Source organism: Tiliqua scincoides, unplaced genomic scaffold (assembly GCF_035046505.1).
Source record: "Tiliqua scincoides isolate rTilSci1 unplaced genomic scaffold, rTilSci1.hap2 HAP2_SCAFFOLD_242, whole genome shotgun sequence".
Taxonomy (NCBI): domain Eukaryota; kingdom Metazoa; phylum Chordata; class Lepidosauria; order Squamata; family Scincidae; genus Tiliqua; species Tiliqua scincoides.
In genome coordinates this window covers 1-22,853 of record NW_027101494.1, presented here as the reverse complement: position 1 = coordinate 22,853, position 22,853 = coordinate 1, and the positions used below count along the sequence as shown (strand labels likewise).

The 22,853-nt window shown below is 46.5% G+C and overlaps 1 protein-coding gene across 1 annotated transcript; it reads left to right on the top strand.

Moving 5' to 3' along the window:
- Window positions 1-11,507: 11,507 nt before the first annotated feature.
- LOC136635992 (glutamate carboxypeptidase 2-like) lies at window positions 11,508-21,555 on the top strand (the record flags this gene model as incomplete). The annotated part of the gene is made up of 6 exons (XM_066611038.1): window positions 11,508-11,640; window positions 13,300-13,408; window positions 16,876-17,062; window positions 19,008-19,109; window positions 20,161-20,286; window positions 21,369-21,555. Coding segments are annotated over exons 1-6 (844 nt in total), but the record flags the coding sequence as incomplete, so codon positions are not given.
- Between the last annotated feature and the right edge of the window lie 1,298 nt (window positions 21,556-22,853).

Sequence of the window (22,853 nt, the reverse complement as noted above, 5' to 3'; positions counted from 1 at the left end):
ACTAGTATGGCTTTTAATGGAGTCAGTCTACTTAAATAGCAATATAAGTGGGAAGAGAGTTAGCATCTAAATCCCAGTTCTGTGCATATATACATATATATATGCACAGAACTCCCACGTCCCCTCTGTGCTCTCTCTTTTCCAGCAGGTAAGAACATAAGAAGAGCCCCGCTGGATCAGGCCAACAGACACAACCCTGTGTCCCGGTGCCTTCCCCTGCATCTGGCAATCAGAGGCAGCCTGCCTCTAAAACCAAGAGTTTGCACATACAGTAAGGTAAGGTATTAAAAATGCCACTTTTGCTCTGTCTTCCGGAACCCATGTCTGGCTCCAAAAGAACAGGGCAGGCAAGCAGAACCAAATCCGAGACTATGAACTGACATGCACAGAATCTGTGGGGAATCCAATAGCTCTGGTTGATATTCCTGGACTTGACACATGCTAGCCTAGAAACAGCTTCCAAAACCAATCGACTGATCTAGCTGTGTAATGAAGCCCATTTTTCACAGCTCCCTCCCCTCAAATCAAGGTGGCTTAACAATATTTTGTATGAAGAAAATCTTATGAATATATAAAAGGGCAAGTTAGTAAGATCATACCTTAAGTTGATCTGTGAAACCCCTTGCCACAGGATGTAGTGATGACATCTGGCCTGGATGCCTTTAAAAGGGGGATTGGACAAGTTTCTGGTGGAAACTTCATCACAAGTTACAAGCCATGATGGTATGTGCAACCTTCTGATTTTAGAAGTAGGCTACCTCAGAATGCAGATGCAAGGGAGGGCTCAGGACTCAAGTTGTTGTCTTGTGTGCTCCCTGAAGCATTTGGTGGGCCACTGTGAGACAGAGGAAGCTGGACCAGATGGGCCTTTGGCCTGATCCGACCGGGGCTCTTCTTATGTTCTTGAGTGCTCTTCCTTGGATCTCATCCTGCCAAAACCAGATGGGGAGGCAGTTCCTGCGTACCATCAAGAGCAGGCCAACCTTTCAACATAGGGCTCCTGAACCTTTAACAATTGTGTAGAAGAGGGAATTTCAGCAGGTACATCTCACAGACGACAAGCTGAACCTTCTGACATTTCCACCTCTCCGCAATTGTTAAAGGTCCAGGAGCCCTAAAGTTGAAAGTTGGCCACCCAGTCTAGAAGCAAGAGTGGGCTTATGGCCTAATACTATGCAGGCCTACTTAGAAATAAGGCTGAGTTCAATGGAACTTACTCCCAGGTAGAGCCTGCAGAGATTGTTTTGCATTTTTTCCCCAAGTGCAAGGAAGGTGCCGTTTGGCTTTTTTTTTCAAAGAACACTTGATTCTTTGACCAGGGATGACTCTGAAGCAACCCTGTTACAGTCAAACACTGCCATGTGATGAGTTTTTATTATAGGAGATGGAAGGGGAGCAGTGGTTTCATGAAGCTGAATCTCATTTTTTTTTTAAAGTTTTCTGCAGAAGTTGCTAGACCTCATTGAGGTCTAAATGTCATAAATGTCATGAGAGGCTGAAACCTTAAGTGGGACCTAAAGACTGAGAACCTGCAGGATAATCTGAATCCAGTCTGAAGACAAATGCATGGCAATGTCCATGAGACAATCAGACATTCAATATTTTAGGATTTTGAGGGGCTGTACTTGCTGTTTTTTGTACATGGCAATCTTACATAGGATTTTAAACTGCTACTGATATTTCCCTATGAAGGAATGGCTCTCTATGTTGGACTACCCTAAACAGGATTCCAGTGCTGTATCTTATCTTTGATTATCTTGGCTTTCTCATGTAGCAGTTACCATCGCCATGAACCTCATGTGACATTCTGCAGTGTTCCAAAAGCCTTCTGAGGACTCTGGAGTGGCTTTAACCATATACCTCTGATTTTCCTATGAAAACTGGGAATACGGTTAAAGGTGCTCCAGAGGCCTCAGAAGGTTTTTGGAGTGTGCTTGGGGCTTTTGCCAGGACTGCCTGTGTATGCAGACATGTGTAACAGCCAAACATGGTTTGGTGTTGGCTCATGTACTCGACTATGAGCAATGTGGTATTCTAACACTGTCACACTGACCCCAATCCCTGACTGATTGGGCTCACTTCTGTTTCAAAGAGAGAAAATATGGTGTTGAAATAGCTGCTGATTAGACAGCAAACAGCCTATCTACAACCCCAAAAGTTGAACAAAGGTGGACCAGGGAAAATATTTCAACCTCCCCAATTATTATTTTTTTATATCAAAAATGTTCACATTGAAATATTTGATGCAGCGTGGACTGTATTTGCCTCACAGCAAGCTAAAGAAGCCACCACTGAGCTCTATGGCAAGAAAGGTACAGTATAAATGTTTAAAATAAAGAATGTACGTTAACTCAATAAGGAAAGTGTGGGCGAAAGAGCCCCTGGATAGTGCAGGTTGATCAGCCTGGCCTTTGTTCCCATTTGACTGGAGTGTGTCAAGGTTAACAATAATTAACCAGGTTGCTATCTGGTTGTCCTGCTTCTCTCTGCAAGGAAAACAATACATATTCTGTGACTGGTGTCTTATTTAAAAAGCAAGAAATGGTTACTGCAGCTGTTTGTGGTATAACCCTGCCATCAGTGGTAAAATAGGAAATTACAGAAAGCTGAGAATTACGTAAAGCCAGGGAGACCAGATGTCCTCTTTTTCCAGGGACATGGTCCTCTTCTTTAGCTCATGCCCTGGAAAATAACTTCAGTGTCCTCCTTTTCCTATGAGCAGGCAGTGCGTAGCCTTCTTGTAATTAATAAATTATATGTAATATAGTTTAAATGCAATAAGTAATATAGTGTTTAAATTAACCACATGAAATCAATATACAAATGGTTTTTTAGCTTTTATTTTGCCATGTCCTACATTTTTCTTGGCTGTCCTACATTTTGGGGCACCTGGTCCTCTTTTGCAGTTATGGCATCTGGTCACCCTGCATAAAGCTGAGAACAAAAAATACAGTATTTTCCCCTGTTAATGGGTTGAAGGATAAGGACGTAAGAGCTCTGCTGGTCCATCACCCTGGCTCCCACAAGGGTCAACCAGATACCTTCAGGTATACTGGAAGTAACCACTGGATGGAGCATAGCCATTGTTAGGTTTGTTCTTCATCAGTTTGTCTCATCCCCTTTTAATAAGAAATGGGACTTTGCTTTCTGGGCAATGGATATGCTTCTAGGATTCCACCCTACACTTCTTTGCTGTAGTGTGAGCTGCATCAGGGAATCTTTGGTGCATCTAGATATAGAATATAGATTGTGTTGGCAACCTTCATTCTCGAAAGACTCTGGTATTGCGCTCTGAAAGGTGGTTCTGGCACAGCGTCTAGTGTGGCTGAAAAGGCCAATTCGGGAGTGACAATCCCTTCCACACTGGGAGCAAGTGCAGTCTGTCCCTGGTTTGTCTCCCTGGCTATGGGCCTTCCTTCTTTGCCTCTTTGCCTCAGACTGTTGGCCAAGTGTCTCTTCAAACTGGGAAAGGCCATGCTGCACAGCCTGCCTCCAAGCGGGCCGCTCAGAGGCCAGGGTTTCCCACTTGTTGAGGTCCACTCCTAAGGCCTTCAGATCCCTCTTGCAGATGTCCTTGTATCGCAGCTGTGGTCTACCTGTAGGGAGCTTTCCTTGCATGAGTTCTCCATAGAGGAGATCCTTTGGGATCCGGCCATCATCCATTCTCACAACATGACCGAGCCAACGCAGGCGTCTCTGTTTCAGCAGTGCATACATGCTAGGGATTCCAGCTCGTTCCAGGACTGTGTTGTTTGGAACTTTGTCCTGCCAGGTGATGCCGAGAATGCGTCGGAGGCAGCGCATGTGGAAAGTGTTCCGTTTCCTCTCCTGTTGTGAGCAAAGAGTCCATGACTCGCTGCAGTACAGAAGTGTACTTAGGACGCAAGCTCTGTAGACCTGGATTTTAATATGTTGGCACCCTTCAGTCTCAGAAGACTAGGGTATCGCGCTCTGAATAGTGTTCTGGAACAGTGTCCTCTCCAGTGCTCGAAGCCTGGGTAAAGTAGATATGGAGGATAGACTGTTACCCATGCAGCAAATCCCCCCTCTCCACGTCGCTGAAATGGTCCAATGGAAAGGCAGAAGCCAATATGGTTGGTTCCAGTGGTGTCGCAGGAGTTGCCAGAACGTGACTGTGTTCAGCCATGAACTGCCTCAGGGACTCCAGCTCCAGATTTTGCCTCAAGGTTGACTCCTGACCTTTTCCATAACTGGATGTAGCCACAAGGCAGTGGAGGTTTGGGATCAGAGTTTTCCTTCTCTCAGATGAGCTGCCTTCCCAGGCTGACGAGTCCCATCTACCCGGTGGCTGTTTAGTCGCCTCTTACGACAAGTACAGCCAAACTGAGGGCCTATTCTTATCCCCAGCCCTCAGGGGATATTAATATAATATCTATAATATAATCTATTAATATAGATATAGATATAAATATAAATAGAGAATTTCCCCCCTCATAATTTTTTTCGGTTGCCCATATATTCGCAGAGAAGAAAAAACATTTCAGTGTCCTATGAGGTTTCCTCACTCTGATCAGCATTGGAAGTGAGCACTTAAGAACATAAGAACATAAGAACAGCCCCACTGGATCAGGCCATAGGCCCATCTAGTCCAGCTTCCTGTATCTCACAGCGGCCCACCAAATGCCCCAGGGAGCACACCAGATAACAAGAGACCTCATCCTGGTGCTCTCCCCTACATCTGGCATTCTGACTTAACCCATTCCTAAAATCAGGAGGTTGCGCATACACATCATGGCTTGTACCCCATAATGGATTTTTCCTCCAGAAACTCGTCCAATCCCCTTTTAAAGGCGTCTAGGCTAGACGCCAGCACCACATCCTGTGGCAAGGAGTTCCACAGACCGACCACGCGCTGAGTAAAGAAATATTTTCTTTTGTCTGTCCTAACCCGCCCAACAATCAATTTTAGTGGATGTCCCCTGGTTCTGGTATTATGTGAGAGTGTAAAGAGCATCTCCCTATCCACTCTGTCCATCCCCTGCATAATTTTGTATGTCTCAATCATGTCCCCCCTCAAGCGTCTCTTTTCTAGGCTGAAGAGGCCCAAACGCCGTAGCCTTTCCTCATAAGGAAGGTGCCCCAGCCCCGTAATCATCTTAGTCGCTCTCTTTTGCACCTTTTCCATTTCCACTATGTCTTTTTTGAGATGCGGCGACCAGAACTGGACACAATACTCCAGGTGTGGCCTTACCATAGATTTGTACAACGGCATTATAATACTAACCGTTTTGTTCTCAATACCCTTCCTAATGATCCCAAGCATAGAATTGGCCTTCTTCACTGCTGCCGCACATTGGGTCGACACTTTCATCGACCTGTCCACCACCACCCCAAGATCTCTCTCCTGATCTGTCACAGACAGCTCAGAACCCATCAGCCTATATCTAAAGTTTTGATTTTTTGCCCCAATGTGCATGACTTTACACTTACTGACATTGAAGCGCATCTGCCATTTTGCTGCCCATTCTGCCAGTCTGGAGAGATCCTTCTGGAGCTCCTCACAATCACTTCTGGTCTTTACCACTCGGAAAAGTTTGGTGTCATCTGCAAACTTAGCCACTTCACTGCTCAACCCTGTCTCCAGGTCATTTATGAAGAGGTTGAAAAGCACCGGTCCCAGGACAGATCCTTGGGGCACACCGCTTTTCACCTCTCTCCATTGTGAAAATTGCCCATTGACACCCACTCTCTGCCTCCTGGCCTCCAACCAGTTCTCAATCCACGAGAGGACCTGTCCTCTATTTCCCTGACTGTGGAGTTTTTTCAGTAGCCTTTGGTGAGGGACCGTGTCAAACGCCTTCTGAAAGTCCAGATATATAATGTCCACGGGTTCTCCCGCATCCACATGCCTGTTGACCTTTTCAAAGAATTCTATAAGGTTCGTGAGGCAAGACTTACCCTTACAGAAGCCATGCTGACTCTCCCTCAGCAAGGCCTGTTCGTCTATGTGTTTTGAGATCCTATCTTTGATGAGGCATTCCACCATCTTACCCGGTATAGATGTTAGGCTGACCGGCCTATAGTTTCCCGGGTCCCCCCTCTTTCCCTTTTTAAAAATAGGCGTGACATTTGCTATCCTCCAATCTTCTGGCACCGTGGCCGTTTTGAGGGACAAGTTGCATACCTTAGTCAAGAGATCTGCAACTTCATTCTTCAATTCCTTAATAACCCTTGGGTGGATGCCATCAGGGCCCGGTGACTTATTGATCTTTAATTTATCAATGAGGTCTGAAACATCTTCTCTTTTAACCTCTATCTGACTTAACTCCTCAGTTAGGAGGGGCCGTTCGGGCAGCGGTATCTGCCCGAGGTCTTCTGCTGTGAAGACAGATGCAAAGAACTCATTTAATTTCTCTGCCATCTCTAAGTCTCCTTTTATCTCCCCTTTCCCTCCCTCACCATCCAGAGGGCCAACCGCTTCTCTGGCGGGTTTCCTGCTTCTAACATATTTGAAGAAGCTTTTATTATTCCCCTTAATGTTGCTGGCCATGCGTTCCTCATAGTCTCGCTTGGCCTCCCCTATCACCTTCTTACATTTCTTTTGCCACAGTTTATGTTCCTTTTTATTCTCTTCATTAGGGCAAGACTTCCATTTACGGAAGGAAGCTTCCTTGCCCTTCACAGCCTCTCTAACTTGGCTGGTTAGCCATGCGGGCACCCTCCTGGATTTAGTGGAACCCTTCTTTCTTTGCGGTATACACCTCTGCTGGGCCTCTATTACTGTTGTTTTAAGCAGCCTCCATGCACTCTGGAGAGATTGGACTCTTTTTACCCTCCCTTTCAACCTCCTTCTAACCAGCCTCCTCATTTGAGGGAAGTCTGCCCGTCGGAAGTCAAGGGTTTTTGTTAGAGATTTGCCTGGTATTCTTCCCCCAACGTGCAGGTCAAAACGGATCGCAGCATGATCACTGTTCCCCAATGGCTCAGTAACGTTTACATCTCTAACCAGGTCCTGCGTACTGCACAAAATTAAATCCAGAGTCACCTGTCCTCTGGTGGGCTCCGTGACTAGCTGATCTAAGCCACAGTCATTTAGCACGTCAAGAAATCCGGTTTCCTTATCGTGACCAGAACACAAATTGACCCAGTCAATATGAGGATAATTGAAGTCCCCCATGATTACAACCCTGTCCTTCCTTGTCACCTCCCTGATCTGTTTCCTCATTTCAAGGTCCCCATCAGATTTCTGGTCTGGAGGACGATAGCACACCCCCAGTATTACATCGCTGCTCAAGCCTGGTAATTTAACCCACAGAGATTCTACGGTGGAGTCGGACCCACCTTCAATCTCTACTTTGCTGGATTCTATCCCTTCCTTAACATAAAGGGCCACCCCACCTCCAACACGCCCCTGCCTGTCCCTCCTGTAGAGTTTATAGCCCGGGATTGCGGTATCCCACTGATTCTCCGCATTCCACCAGGTTTCCGTTATGCCCACTATGTCAATATTTTCCCTTGTCACCAGACATTCCAGTTCTCCCACCTTTGCTCGTAGACTTCGGGCATTCGCATAAAAGCATTTATACACGGAATGCCCCAGGATGGGCTGCTTATTCGCTCCTTTGTCCCTGCATCCTCTCAGTGTGCCAAACTGTCTATCACATCCCATCTCCCTACCTTTCCCAATTTCTTCTCCTACTTCTTGAACTGTGGGTCGTGACGCACTTGGTGGGTCGCAACCCAATGCCAAGGTGGGTTGCAAGTTAGGCCCACTTGTCTGCCCTTTCATTTCTTTGGCTCCAAATGGATGCAACTATAGGCTGCTTCTGGCTGCAACCCACCACTGGCAGCCACCCTGATGTCTTGCCTTCCCAGGATAGTCTCCAGAGGCCTCCGTGGACCTCAAAAATGGCTCTGGAAGTGACTTCTGAGTCACTTCTAGTTTCATGAACACAACCAAAAGTGATTTAAAAGCAACACTTCTGAGGCCTGCAGAGGCCTCTGGAGGCTTTACTGGGGCTATGGGCCGTTGGAGTGGCTGCCGGAGGTGGGTCATGACACCCCCTCTCCCTGAAGACAAGGTGAATCGCAGCCCCAGTAAGTTTGAGAACCACTGGTGTAGTGGATGTAGTCTACATGATGGCTTATGTTTTCAAAACACTCTTGCAACATGCGAGTGTGCCCTGGTTGGCATTCTGGGAATGGCTGAGCTCAACATCGCCCAAGCACAAACAAGACCTGACTCACCAGCAGTTTGAGTCCTTTGAATCCATATTGCCAGACTGATCAAGCAAGCCCAGTGTGTGAGCCAAATGTGAGAGGGGGGCAAGAGGAGGGGGAAACAGTGAGTACTGAAGGTGCCACAATGCCGTGTAGGTGGAAATGGAAAAGGTGCAAAAGAGAGCGACTAAGATGATTACTGGGCTGGGGCACCTCCCTTATGAGGAAAGGCTACGGCGTTTGGGCCTCTTCAGCCTAGAAAAGAGACGCCTGAGGGGGGACATGATTGAGACATACAAAATTATGCAGGGGATGGACAGAGTGGATAGGGAGATGCTCTTTACACTCTCACATAACACCAGAACCAGGGGACATCCACTAAAATTGAGTGTTGGGAGAGTTAGGACAGACAAAAGAAAATATTTCTTTACTCAGCGTGTGGTCGGTCTGTGGAACTCCTTGCCACAGGATGTGGTGCTGGCGTCTAGCCTAGACGCCTTTAAAAGGGGATTGGACAAGTTTCTGGAGGAAAAATCCATTACGGGGTACAAGCCATGATGTGTATGCGCAACCTCCTGATTTTAGAAATGGGCTATGTCAGATGCAAGGGAGGGCACCAGGATGAGGTCTCTTGTTATCTGGTGTGCTCCCTGGAGCATTTGGTGGGCCGCCGTGAGATACAGGAAGCTGGACTAGATGGGCCTTTGGCCTGATCCAGTGGGGCTGTTCTTATGTTCTTAAGTGGCCCCGCCCACTCACTATCAGAGCCATTCCAGGCAGTGACAGCAACACACAGGAGACACTGTTTGGTTTGGTGAGCACCTGTGCATTGCCATTGCTACCTGGAATGGCTCTGACAGCAAGTGGGAGCGGCCACTTACACGGCGTGTTGTGGCACCAGCAGTACTTACAGTTTGGCCCTCCTCTAGCTACTGACTGCGCTAGCATTGCCTGCTGGCTGATCCTTTTTAAAAAAGGAAGAGCCTGAGATTGAGCACAGAATCTTCTGTGTGCAAGGAAACTGAACATGGAACCTTCTGTGCCCATCAGTGAACTATGACCCTTCCACATTTCAAATGGGAGAGTAGCAAAGTGACAAAGAAGTGTTGCTTAAAATGGGGCTAAACAATGGCCCAGTTCAGGGGTGCCCAAACCCTGGCCCTGGGGCCACTTGCGGCCCTCGAGGACTCCCAGTCTGGCCCATGGGTAACCCCCAGTGTCCAATGAGCCTCTGGCCCTCTGGAGATTTGCTGGAGCCCGTGCTGGCCCAATGAACTGCTTTCAGTGTGAGAGCGACTGTCTTGACTGTTTGACGTCTCGCATGAGCTATGGGACGAGAGCTCCCTCCACTGCTTGCTGTTTCACGTCTGTAATGCAGCAGCAACAGAAAAGGAAAGGCTGGTGTTGCTTTGTGCAAGGCCTTGCAAGCTATTGCAAGACCTTCATTCATTCAGATAAGTTCCATCTCTAATATATTCATTTACATAAGTTTATGCACATTTATTCAGATCTGAAATGTAAATTAATTGTTTTTTATTCCCTGCCCCCGACGCAGTGTCAGAGAGATGATGTGGCCCTCCTGCCAATACGTTTGGACACCCCTGGCCCAGTTCAGAGGACAGCCTGGCACGATATGCACAAGCTGTGGTGAACCACTAGCTCACATGCTCTCCTCCCCTTTTCTTCACACGCAAAGGAGAGATTTAAGGCTGTTTTTCATGGTTTGGAACAAAGTACAGTTTCATCCAAATGTGGGAAACGGTGGCTTCTACAAGCCAGTTAGTTGGAAAATGAGGATATTCGGCCACAGCATTTTCTAACTGTCATGGGTCCATCAATGCAGGAAATGGGAATAAATGGAAGCTTTAAATTTCTCTTGCACATGGGGGCTGGGAGGAGAGGAAGCCCACATGTCTGAGGTTTTTGCACCATGGAGCATGGTTGAATGTCATGTCTGAATTAGGCCAGTGAAGGATGGGAGAGTATTATACACTTTTTTTTTTTTAAGTGTCAGACACTTGATAGGTAATTCTTGAAAGGAGAGCACCTATTGTCATCTATCAAACACTGCAGGTTATCATGGGGGCCTACCAGTGGTGTAGCTAGAGGGGGTGGGAAAGCACTAAGTTTTGCAGGGAGATTCACCATGGTGTGCAAGTGGTCCCTCCCTGTCGGAGTTATTCTGGGCTGGGGGGGGGGAGCAAACCTCTTGCCAGTGGCATAGCTAGAGGGGGTGCAAAGCACTAAGTTTGTCAGGGAGACTCAGCGTGGGTTGCAGCAGAAAGCCCCTTCCCCTCCCCTTTGGAGCCATTCCAGGTAGGGGGAGCAAAACGGAAGTGAACACCTCCACCCTACCTGCAATGGCTCTGAAGGGGGGGGCGCTTGAATGCCACACTGAGGCTCCCTGCCAAATTTAGTGCTTTGCATCCCATCTAGCTATGCCTCTGGACCCCAATACTATATTTATTTATTTATACAGGTATTTATATACTGCCTTTCTTGGTCGTCAGATTTCTCCTCAGATTTTAATCCAAGGCGGTTCACATAGGCAGGCTGTTCTAAACCCCCGTAGGGATTTTTACAATTGACTAGTTCTAGTCTTTCATAGAACTCCTCCTTCCAGCTGGATTCCTTCCAGTCTGGCCCCTCTGTGGCCCTTCACCTCCCACGCTCCATACTATATGCATGCCATATTGATAGGATTTATATCTGAGATTCTCATTAAAGAACAACAACATTGATAAGTAGCTATGCCGCATAGATTAATGCTCCCCATTTATATAGTGCAGTCAGGGGTTCCTAAAAGCTTCACGTGCAGCATCTCAGTCATCCTTGCAACCAATATGTCCATTTTATAGACTGGGGAGCTGAGGCTCAGGGAACAGTGGTTTGCCCAAGGCCACGGTGAGCTTGTGGGTGAGCTTGTATCTGTGCTGACAGTTTCTGGGCTTGCATTCTTTGCCACTATGCTCCAGGCAGGGCAAAAGCCATAGTTCCAGAAGACAAAAGAGCAGCTTCAGCCTGAGAAGGAGTCCGTCCCCAGTGCCTTCCACTATCCCGAGCAAAGGGATGGTGGTGCCAGGCCGTGTGGCTTGGCAGCAGGACAACACTTGGAGCCTGGCCTGCTTCAGAGGCAGAGAGAGGACCCATCTCACTGCTGCTGCTGCCGCCTTTCCTACAGCCTGCAGGAGGAGTCAAGATCCATGCAACAGAGTGAGGACTTTGTCCCCCTTGTAAAGGGGGGCAGACAATACTGGAGGATATCGAGCTGAATCCAGACTTTGGGAAGTCTTGTTCGCAGCTGGGAGCAGAGACGCCTGTTGAGGATGTGGACCTCTCTCGGGACGGCCTCTGAGCCCACCTACCCCACAGGGGCCAGCAGCTGTGGCAGCAAGAGTCGTTTCTGGGTTCTGGCTGGAGGGGCTGCTCTGGGAGTGTTCCTCCTTGGTTTCCTGATTGGTACAGTTCAAACAGAACAGGGCTGGCCTTGCCCGGTGAAAGCAATTGTAGGAAAGGGTTGTGGGGTGCGGGGTGGGTGGGAGTGTTCTTGCGGCTCATTCTGGAAGTGAAATTGATTTCCCACATTCCAGGGAGAGGCAGAAGGCTATTCCTGAAGCTGTTGGGGGGGGTGCAGGTTGGAGATAGTAAAGGTCCTTTCAGCTGGTGAGCAAGATTCAGGAAGACATTTTCAGCTCAATTTGATGCATGAGTGCTCAGGAGTCTCCCTGTATTCACTGGGGCTTGCTCCCAGAACAATGTATATTGGATTGCAAGCGTTGTTTTTCTGAAGTCTGGCACAGATGCTCTTCTCAGAAAGATGGGAAAGTGCTTGCCTGCCTGGCCCAGCAGCTCATGCGCCCCAGAGATTCAGGCAGACAAAAGAAAAACGTTGCGGAATTCAGTGCCGTGTGCTGCCGCTGAGCTTAGATGACTGGAGAAAAGAAAGTTTGAGCAGAGGTCTGTCAAGGGCTGTTCTCTAGGATAATTCAATGAAATCTCCATGTGGAGGGGCACAGTTCCTCTGGGTACTCATTGGAGATAAATGACAAGGATCTGATTGAAGGTTTATCAGGAGCATGTCTTGGCCTCCCCCAGAAAGAGAACTTTGAACTCTAAGGACTTTTGGCCTGATCCAGCAAAGCAATTCTTATTGCTTGTTGGGGTCAAGAATGCATACTTGATCCCAGGTCTAAAGTGATACAGGATCTCTGCTAGCACAAATTCTCTCTCTGTCTCTCCCCATGTGATAATGATCTTTGTAATTGTTATTTATTTTTTTCACATTGTTATGCCAACCTTCCTCCAAGTTGCTCAGGGTGGTGTACCTAGTTCCTCCCCTCCTTTTGTCCTCACAACAAACCTGCTTGGTGGATGAGGCTAAGAGAGAGTGACTGGCCCAGGAAACTTTGCAGCTGAGCAGGGATTTGAACCTGGATCTTCCAGGTCTAAGTACAACTCCAGAACTACTATACCATCCTGGTTTTAATAGTGCTCTTGATGCCCTTTTATTGAGCTTCATGTGCAAAAACATGAAGGTTCCTGCACCGAATTGCCTTACAAATTGACAGTGGACAACGGAACAGAGGGAAGAGAGGGGGGAAAATCCAAAGATTTCATCCCCCATCTAAAAATGTAGAGATGAATGGAATAGGGAGGAGGATCTAATTGCACCTTAAAATTTCATGCACATTAGTTGATGGTTAATGCTATGTTCAGCTATAGGTTACATATTATAATCTCCTTTATCAAATTAGGAAGCAGATTGTCCTTAAATGACCACTATCTAGTCGTTTTTTCCCCCCTTTATCAAAAGGAATGTTGTGGTTTAAAACTTCTTTCCCTGTTTGGGAGGAAGCAAAGTCAGAGAGCAGTAACTCATCCAGAGGTATAGTGGCAACCTCCTTTGTAGACAGGTATTTGGGTCTTCAGAAGATTTTTATTATTTATTTATTTTAATTGGTTGATTGCTTGTAGCACGCTAGTACCATGCGTCTGGCATAGAGTTTGGGCATTAGCATGAATGGGAGGAGGTAACCATCATGTATTGATAAACCCATGTGTACATATCTCATGCTGAAAAATTTCACACTGTGGACATGTTTTTGTTATCACTCACAGGCTGGCTGAGTAACTCCGCAGATCAATTGCCGGCTACAGGTTCTACTGAGAAAATGAAGAAGTCATTTATGGTGGAACTGAACGCAGAGAACATCAAGCAATTTTTGCGGTAAGTGGAGCATACAGTTTGCTGGACTCTTCAAAGATGTGTGCTTTTTTCTCCCCTGCTCTGTTAAGATCAATGTGGTGAACAAACCTCAGCAGGCATGCGAGCAAGGACCAAACCACACACCATTGTTTACACATGGCAGTCAATAGGGATCAATGTGTTTAAACAGGATTTCAACATGTTGTCAGCAGGAATTGTGAATATGGACCTGTCCATGGACCAACATGGACCTGTCCAGATAGCAGCTCTTGGTCTAGCTGTTGAGCCCCTTTCAGGCATTCTAATGAACATATGTAGTGGGGGTGGGAGAGTAGGATTGCAGCAAGGTGGTTATTATTATCATTATTATGTCCTTCCTCCCAGGAGCTCATGGTGGTTTACATAGCTCCTTCCCACCTTTTGTCCTCACAACAGACCTGTGAGGTAGCTGCACCTGAGAAATAATGGCTGGCCCAAGGTCACCCAAGAAGCTTCATGGCTAAGTGGGGATTTGAACCTGGATCTTCCAGGTCAAAGTCCAACTCCCGAACCACTACACCATGCTGGCTCCAGCCTTTTCATTCATTGTGACAAATTTGGGTATTAAGGAAAAACAAAAAAGAATGCAATTTATAACAGTCTCAAAATTGACTTCCTGCTCCTAAACGCAATCTTAAAAAAAAAAAACTCTTACAAGCTGGGGCTTTTCCATCATGACCGAATGTGTCTGCCTCTTATTTTGTTTTGCCTAACATCTAGCCTTAAGTAAATGTCTTTAAGAACTTGATGGTTAGCTCACTACTCTGTGATATTTTAATTGGTCCTAATAAAGGTTTCATTTGGCTTCTGAGCATCTTTGAAAGCAGATTTGCAGATTAAAAGTTATCCCTTCAGACTAATTTGCATTTGAATTGACAAATGAAGTCTTCAGAATTGTTACCACTCAGCTGAAATAGATATACCATCTCCATCCTCCACCATGGACTAGATCTGTGGAAGGAGAAATTTAAACATGTCTTACAACAAAACAGAAAAACATACAGCCCTGCAGGACCAGGCCCAACAAAAAAAAACCCTGCAGGATGAGGCCCAACCCCATCTAGTCCAGCATCCTGTTTCCACCAGCTGCAGTGTGGTCCACCAGCTGCCACCAGCAGCCCAGAAGCAGGAGAAAAAGGCAGTCCTCTCTCCCACCATTGCTATCCTGTTTTTTCCCCTCCTGACTATATCTAACGAACAGCCCAGTCCTGTCCCCACCATTTTATGCAGTGTAGCCGCTTTACCAGAGCACACAATGCATGCAATGGGAGGTAATGAACATAAGAACAGCCCCACTGAATCAGGCCATAGGCCCATCTAGTCCAGCTTCCTGTATCTCACAGCGGCCCACCAAATGCCCCAGGGAGCGCACCAGATAACAAGAGACCTCATCCTGGTGCCCTCCCTTGCACCTGGCATTCTGACATAGCCCATTTCTAAAATCAGGAGGTTGCGCATACACATCCATACAGAGAAGAATGCAACCATACAGAGAAGTATGTAGAAATATTTTACTTACCTCTCCATAGGTCACCGGACCATCAATGGGGCTCATTGAACCTATGCCAGCTATACTGCTGGTATAAGCCTGTGGAGAGGCAGGGGGCATATCAGGCCAGGAAAATGGGGATAGCATCCCGGCATGTGCTGCTACCGCCAGGATCCAGCCCCTCCCACCCCTGCCCCCACCCCAAAACTCCCCAGAACAGCCCACGACTTGCCCCTGCTCTGACATGGGCCAGGTCTCTCTGGAAGGTGTGCAGACCCTTTGGCTGTTTGCACCGGTGGCTCTGACATGTACGATAACAACATAGCATCCTATGTGCTACTCCAGCACTTATGGTGGTGAATTGCAAGCTCCATCATCCTAACTGCCTAACGAGATTGGGCCATAGGGCTGAAATCCTGTGCACACCTACCTGGGAGTAAGTCTCATTGAACTTATTGGGACTTACTTTTGACTAGACATGCATAGACTTGCACTGGAAAGCACATAGTTGTCTATCAGGTTAAAAGTATGATGGGTGTATTCAGATGATTGGTTCAAGACATACCCCCCACCAAATGAAACCAACCCCAATGAAACCAACCCCAACTACATCTCCATTGTTGATGAACAAGGGCAAGAGGTAAAGAAGAGAAGGTGACTTTTACCCTTCCAATTGCATCTCTCTCTTCAACCCTATCCCAATGTTTTCCTGCAGGGCCGGCCCATCTATGAGGCCAACTGAAGCTATTGCCTCAGGCAACAGAGTAGTGGTGAAGGGGGCAACCATCTCTGTTCACCTACTAACCTCCCCTGCTCTTTCTTCTCCTTCTACCCTCTGGATTGGAGAAAGGAAGAAGGGGCAGGTTAAAAGTATGATGGGTGTATTCAGATGATCGGTTAAAGACCTACCCCCCACCAAACATTAGCCTTAGCAGGATAATACTACATGGCTAGAGTTGAAGGCAAGACATTCCATGCGTAATCATCCTGCCTATGAAGTGGGAGCAGAGTGGAAACTGACTGTTTTCAGAGCAAAATCATAGGATTGTCTTTGTCAGTTTCATCTTGGCAAGGAATCCAGATCAAGTCTCAAAGCAAAGGCCAAAGAGGAAGTTTCCAAAGGGGAGACCCACCTTGGGAAAAGGGAAATTAAAACACCGTAGGATTCAGTTCACACCAAAGTCCTAAGTAGAGCTTCTGCTTGAGAAGAAGCCCTTGAGCAACCATAGCAGCTACCTGACTGTCTTGTCACCTGTTACAGCCACCTGGAAGGCTCGTCCTCCAGATTCCTCCCAGTACCTGTCTACACCACATCCTGCAGAAATACCTTGGAGCTTCTTTGTGGTGAGAAGCTCCTGGGTGACTCACCTGCAGTGAGCCCCCTTACAGAACCCTCTCAGATGAACCACCTGTCTGTCTAGCCCCTCACCCTCCAGAGATATCTTGCTCATTTTTACAGTAACAGAAAGGAACAAGAAGGTCCCTGTCAATCAATAAGAAGCACCACAATGTCTGTAGGGAGAGATGGTGAAGGGGACATTACAGGTTACAAGTCATAGTAGGCATGTGCAAGCTCTTGGTTTTAGAGGGAGGCTGCCTCCGATTGCCAGATGCAGGGGAGGGCACTGGGACGCAGATTGTGTCTGTTGTCTTGTGTGCTCCCTGGGGCATTTGGTGGGCCACTGTGAGATACAGAAAGCTGGACTAGATGGGCCTTTGGCCTGATCCAGTGGGGCTCTTCTTATGTTCTTATCTTTTTATGACTACTAAGGCTGTGAGGAAGAGTGAAGGCATCTCTAATGTGACTCACCTTAGGTCACGATATAACCCGAGTTATGAGTTCTGAATCAAGTTCAAGACTGAGTTCTACTGGACACCTTCTATTAACAAAAAACCATCCAAAAGGATGTGTCCACCACTTTCCACTCTTGGACCAATAATGGCTTTTCCCCTCTTCCAGCAATTTCACTCGGCGTCCTCACTTGGCTGGCACCCCAGAGAACCTGTGCCTTGCTGAGCAAATACGAGCCCAGTGGGAGGAGTTTGGCTTGGATTCCGTTCAGCTGGCTCCCTATGAGGTCCTGCTGTCCTACCCCAATGAAACCAACCCCAACTACATCTCCATTGTTGATGAACAAGGACAAGAGGTAAAGAAGAGAAGGTGACTTTGACCCTTCCAATTGCTTCTCCCTCTTCAACCCTATCCCAATGTTTTCCTGCAGGGCCGGCCCGTCTATGAGGCCAACTGAAACTATTGCCTCAGGCAACAGAGTAGTGGTGAAGGGGGCAACCATCTCTGTTCACCTACTAACCTCCCCTGCTCTTTCTTCTCCTTCCACCCTCTGGATTGGAGAAAGGAAGAAGGGGCAGAGATTTGGCATGCTGCTTCAGGCATCAGGAGGTCTTGCGCCAGGCCTACATCCCTGCCTGTGACTTTTGCTCCTCCGGTGCAACTGCTGTAAGCCATCCAAAGGTCTTTCGCTCTCTTAAATGACTCTGCCCTTTCTCTCATGCTGCCCCTCAGGTCCAGAACTGCATCTCAGAATATCTTCATTATGTCTCTCCTATTACTTCCTCCAAATCCCGTCCCAAAACTGTTCTGAGAAACCTTTGTCATAATCCCTCTAGTCCCCAGCCTGAAACATAAGTATGGGCAGTGAATGCATATCCTTGCTCTGTTTCCTCTCTCCCTGTTGTCTCTTGGGTATTCAACGACACACTGCCTGTTAGCAATCATGGTGAATATACCAATCATTCAATGTACCTCTTTTCCTCCATGCATTTGTTGAATCCTATTTTTAATCTGCTGAGTAAGAGTTTGGTTTTACTAGCATGTTGTTGATTTCCTAGCTTATTTTTAGTCAATTCCTAGCTGCAATCCAGTTTGAATTTTTAATTTTATTTATATTGCAATAATGTTGTTTGTAAGTCACCTGACACCCGACGTGTAAGGAGGCCATGTGAAGCAAGGCGGAATAATCATTTCTTAAACCTGTTTATGCTATGCATAATTTGCATACCTTGCTGCCTGTCTTGCCACAGCTTCTCCCCACTGGGCCTCGTGCCCGCTTAAGCCTGATTAGTTTCCCTTGTGAAACTCACCAGTGCAGCAAGCAAAAGTCAGAGTCCAGTTCCAGTCCACAGATTCCAAGTAAACCGGTCCAATCAATGAGAGTTGCCAAATCAGAGTCCAGAGCCAGTAAGCCTAGTTACAGTTCGAGGTCAGGTTCCAGGTAAGTCGGTCAAATCAGTCAGGGTATCCAAGTCAAAGTCCAAAGTCAATACGCCAAGTCACAGTCCAAGGTCCGATTCCAAAGTCAATAAGCCCAGTCAGTCAGTCAGTCAGTCTCCTACCTCCAACCTGCACTCCTTCTACAACCCACAAACCCTTTCTGCCTCAGGTGCTCCTTATTTTCCTGAGGGCCCTATTGCCTTCAAGTGGCTGCAGCTGTGCAGCACACTCTGCTGGATGCCCAGGCCTTACCCTTAGGGGCCACTGCTGACCCCTCATCTACCTCCTTGCCATATCTTCCGCAATTCCAATACACTGCCTCACCATTGAGAGAGGTCAGGGGGATGGCGGCCAGAAACAGGGCCTTCTTAGTGGTGGCTCCTGCGTTCTGGAATTCCCTCCCCTTTGAGTTGAGGACATCTTCCTCTTTGTTAACCTTCCAGTGAGCCCTGAAGACATTTTGATTTAGGAAAACCTTCAAGACCCTATAATGGCTGCTTATAGGAATTTAATTAATGTTTTTAATTGACTTTTCTTACCGCTGTCTGCTTTTGTTTTAAATTTCCTGTTTTTATTGCCTATTTGATTTAGACCTTTTAGCTATATTTTATCTTTTTTGTTATTTTATGTTTTGATTGTTGTTAGCTGCCTTGGGTGCCCTTCAGGGAGAAAAGCAGATTACAAATCGAATGAATTAATGATTTATGAGACTTCCACGAGTCTTGGGAGAGACACGAGTTTGGGGCCACTAGCCCCCTTCCTTGAGAAATTCTGCTTAGCAATCAAAACTTTGGCCACCACACCAAATCTGACTGTTTTTCACATATGGTCACCTCTTTCACTCCCTCTTAACTCCCCAGATCTTCAACACCTCATTATTTGAGGAGCCTCCTCCAGGGTACAAGGATATTGGAGATATTGTTCCACCCTACAACTCTTTCTCAGCCCAAGGCACGCCAGAGGTAAGGACTGTTGGATGTTGTAAACACCGTTCTGCATAAATGGCCTTCTTTTTCTAGGGTTTATGTAAGCTGGAGGAGCCAAATGGCATTTGATGACCAGTGGCTACTTCATGCCACTGGATTTGTGTCATACAGTGTTTGTCTGGAAGGGAACTAAAAGAAAGTCATGTCAGGTTTGAAACCTGGCCATGGAGAGAGAGCAAGTATGAATTTTGAGAGCTGACTAACAAGGAGCAGCCCTGGGGAACTGAAATGGTGTACATGGAAAACCCAATCCTAATTAAACTCCCCCGCACCAATGCAGTGGTGCCAATGTGGGCTGTATCCCTTGGTGGAATTTAGCAGGTGGGAAGTCTCCTCAAATCCTCAAAGGTTACCTCATAGTTACCTCAAAGGTAAGGGGACATTCAGAACCACATTCTATCACCCTGCTTTGTCTATTCATTTTGAAAAGCGCTTTAGGATGCAGTTTCATACAGTGGCCTATCTTCGTAGAAAGGCCTCAGATTGCACCATTTCAGTGGCGTAGCCAAAGGGGGGGCAGCATAATATTTATTGCAGGCACTGCAAGGCACCATGTAGGCAACCTCTTCCACTCACCATTGGGGTGGCTGCTTTTACGGCGTGTTGTGGTGTCTGTAGTTCTTACCGCACCACCACCACCACTCCCGGCTACACTTCTGTACCATTATACTCTTTGGTGTGTTTGCCCTCATAGCAAATGAGTTAGGATTGTGTATGGAATATGGCAAGTGTGTGCAATGATCTGGAGAAAACAGGGTAGAAAGAGTTAAATAAAGACTTATTTAAGACTCACTGCAGCTCCTATAAGCACTGTGAAATGTAGTTGGTCTCAGTGGGTCAGTGGAATTTGGCTTGCTCCTTCTCTCCCCCCCTCCCCTGTTTTCAGCTGCAGTCTTAACAGGCCACTGATGGGCCCCAGTTGTGGGAGACTATAGCTGACCCCCACTCCTTGTCTGGTCTCATCATCAAGCCTTCTGTCTTTCTGCTTATGTTGCTTGTCTTTAAAACGGTGTTTGTTACACTCCAGGGAGATCTTGTGTATGTGAACTATGGCAGCATCGAAGACTTCCACCGCTTAGAGCGAGACATGGGAATTAATTGTTCTGGGAAAATTGTCATTGCCAGATACGGGAAAATCTTCAGGGGAAACAAGGTAATGAAGATATCCAAACTTGAAAGGTTGTGGTGTGCTCTTTAGGTACAGAGATAGAATCTGTTGAAAACAGAATGCCACTTGGGTGTTTTCAAGTTAAGTTAAGGGGGTGATGATAGAAGGGGGATAAATACTCTGAAAGGGGGCTCTGGAGTGGAGCTCATGATTAGCATACTGAAGACAGCTGGTTCAGTTTTGTTTGGGAGAGTTATGGAAGTTTTGTCCCCTCTTCAAACATTGACATGTACCATGGGTTGCAGGGAGTAGGCAGATTTGCCAAGACAGTAGCCAGGAACATATATCCAGTGAGGGCACTTGATGGATACAGTGAGGTGTGGGAGTTCTTGCTTCATACTTTTGAACTGAGACGTATAAAATTATACACGGATAGAGTGGAGAGAGGGATGTTCTTTTCCCTCTCACACCACATCAGAATCAGGGGACATCCACTCAAATTGAGTGTCTCTGGAGGGTTAGAACAGACAAAAGAAAGTATTTCTTTGCCCAGCGTGTAATTAATCTGTGGAACAGCTTGCCACAGAATATGGTGACAATATCTGGCCTCGATCCATTTCAGAGAGGATTGGATGGATTTATGGAGGAAAAGTCCATCACAGGATACAAGCCACACTGGGTATATGCAACCTCCTGTTTCAAAAAGTAGGCTACCTCAGAATGCCAGGTGCAAAGGAGAGGCAACAGGATGCAGGTATCTTGTGGTCTTGTGTGCTCCTGGAGGCATCTGGTGAACCTCTGTGAGATACAGGTAGATGGTCCCTTGGCCTGATCCAGCAGGGCATATTCTTAGCTGGGAAAGGAGGGATTTGCAGGGCAGCCAGGAATGTATATATGCTTCTTGAATACAACCTGCATTTCCGAGTGCACCCAGAGATGTAGGCTTTTCTTGTGTCCCTAGTCCTGGTCTATGCTCCACAGCCTGTCACGTTCCGTTGGGGTCACAGGGCCAGATGTGATGATTTCCAGCCGCAACTACCAGGTTCCACCATACAGAGGCAGTGTCCCATTTTGCATGAAAGAGCTGCCTGCTTGCCATACCAAAACAGAGGTGTTATTTTTTTTAGGTGAAGAATGCAGAGCTGGCTGGTGCCAAGGGTGTTATTCTATACTCTGACCCCGCCGACTCCTGCGCCCCTGGAGTAGAGCCTTTCCCAGTTGGCTGGAATCTCCCTGGAGGTGGAGTCCAGCGTGGGAACGTGATAATCCTGAATGGTGCAGGAGATGCTCTCACCCCAGGATATCCCGCCAAAGGTGAACACTACTGAGTGAACATGACTTTGTTTCATTTTTTCCCCGCTGAAGTGGCCCAGGCTCTAATCAGAAGTTTGGATGAGAGGAAGTTCAATTGCATAGAATGAAACTGTCATAGTTTAGACAGAATCACAGTTATTTAAGACTAAAAGTTGTCTCAGCAGTACCAGTTGTAGAACTGGTTTAGCAGCCATTTCCTCTTTTCAGGGAACCTTGGAAATTGTCATTCTGGATGACGAGAGCTGCAGATCTCTAAGAGAAAGTGCATTCCCCACCCCCACCCCAGATTTCAGAATTCAGTGTGTTGTCTACAAATGCTTAGTCAATACCTAAAGAAAAAGAATTATTGCCCTAGCTCAGTCTGTAATAGTTCTCACACATTTAGCATCGGGACCCACTTTTTAGAATGAGAATCTGACAGAACCCACTGGAAGCGACGTCATGATTGGAAGTGACATCATCAAGCAGGAAAATTTTTAACAGTCCTAGCTGCAATCCTACCCACACTTACCCAGGAGTAAGTCCCATTTACTATCATTGTTAAAATAATACACATAGTTGCTTGCTAAAAGTACAGGTCTGTAACATTTCCCCAAATGCAGTCACATTCCATGGTAGCATCAAGTCTAACATATTAAAAATAAGATATTGAAATGAATGGAGACCCACCTGAAATTGGCTCACAACCCACAGTTTGAGAAACACTGCCCTAGCTGATATAGTTTTCATACAAGCATCCTTTGAAGTTGACTGAAAAGATTTGTTCATGGAGAAAGACTGAAAAATTCCTGGAGAAAGACTGAACATACCTCCTGGAATTATGTTGGCACTTCAGTTCTTCCAAGATGCATGTTCTGCTGAAAAAAACGTACAGGTTTTGATCTGGGTTGGAAACCCTCTTTTTATTTGCTGCGATAGTTCTGCTTTCACCTGTCGGGCCTCAAAATCTTGTCAGGCCTTTAAGGTGATCAAATGCCCAATTCTACCCAGGGCTTATGGTAGTATAAATAGTGATCTGTCACCATAAGTCCCAGGTAGACAGTGGGAAATATATATTATTCAAAATAATATATTCAAAATTTTATATTTATATAGATTAGGAATTTTATATATAACCTTGTGTGTGTGTGTGTGTGTGTGTGTATTATATATATAATTCCAAAATACAAAGATTTTAAAAATTTTGGGCAGTAGTGGTGTCACCCCATGCGTCCCACACCCTCTAACAGATAACAGTTGTTGATGTTTGCAATAATTCCTGGGTTTCTTGCTCCAGAGTACATCTACCGCTATGATGA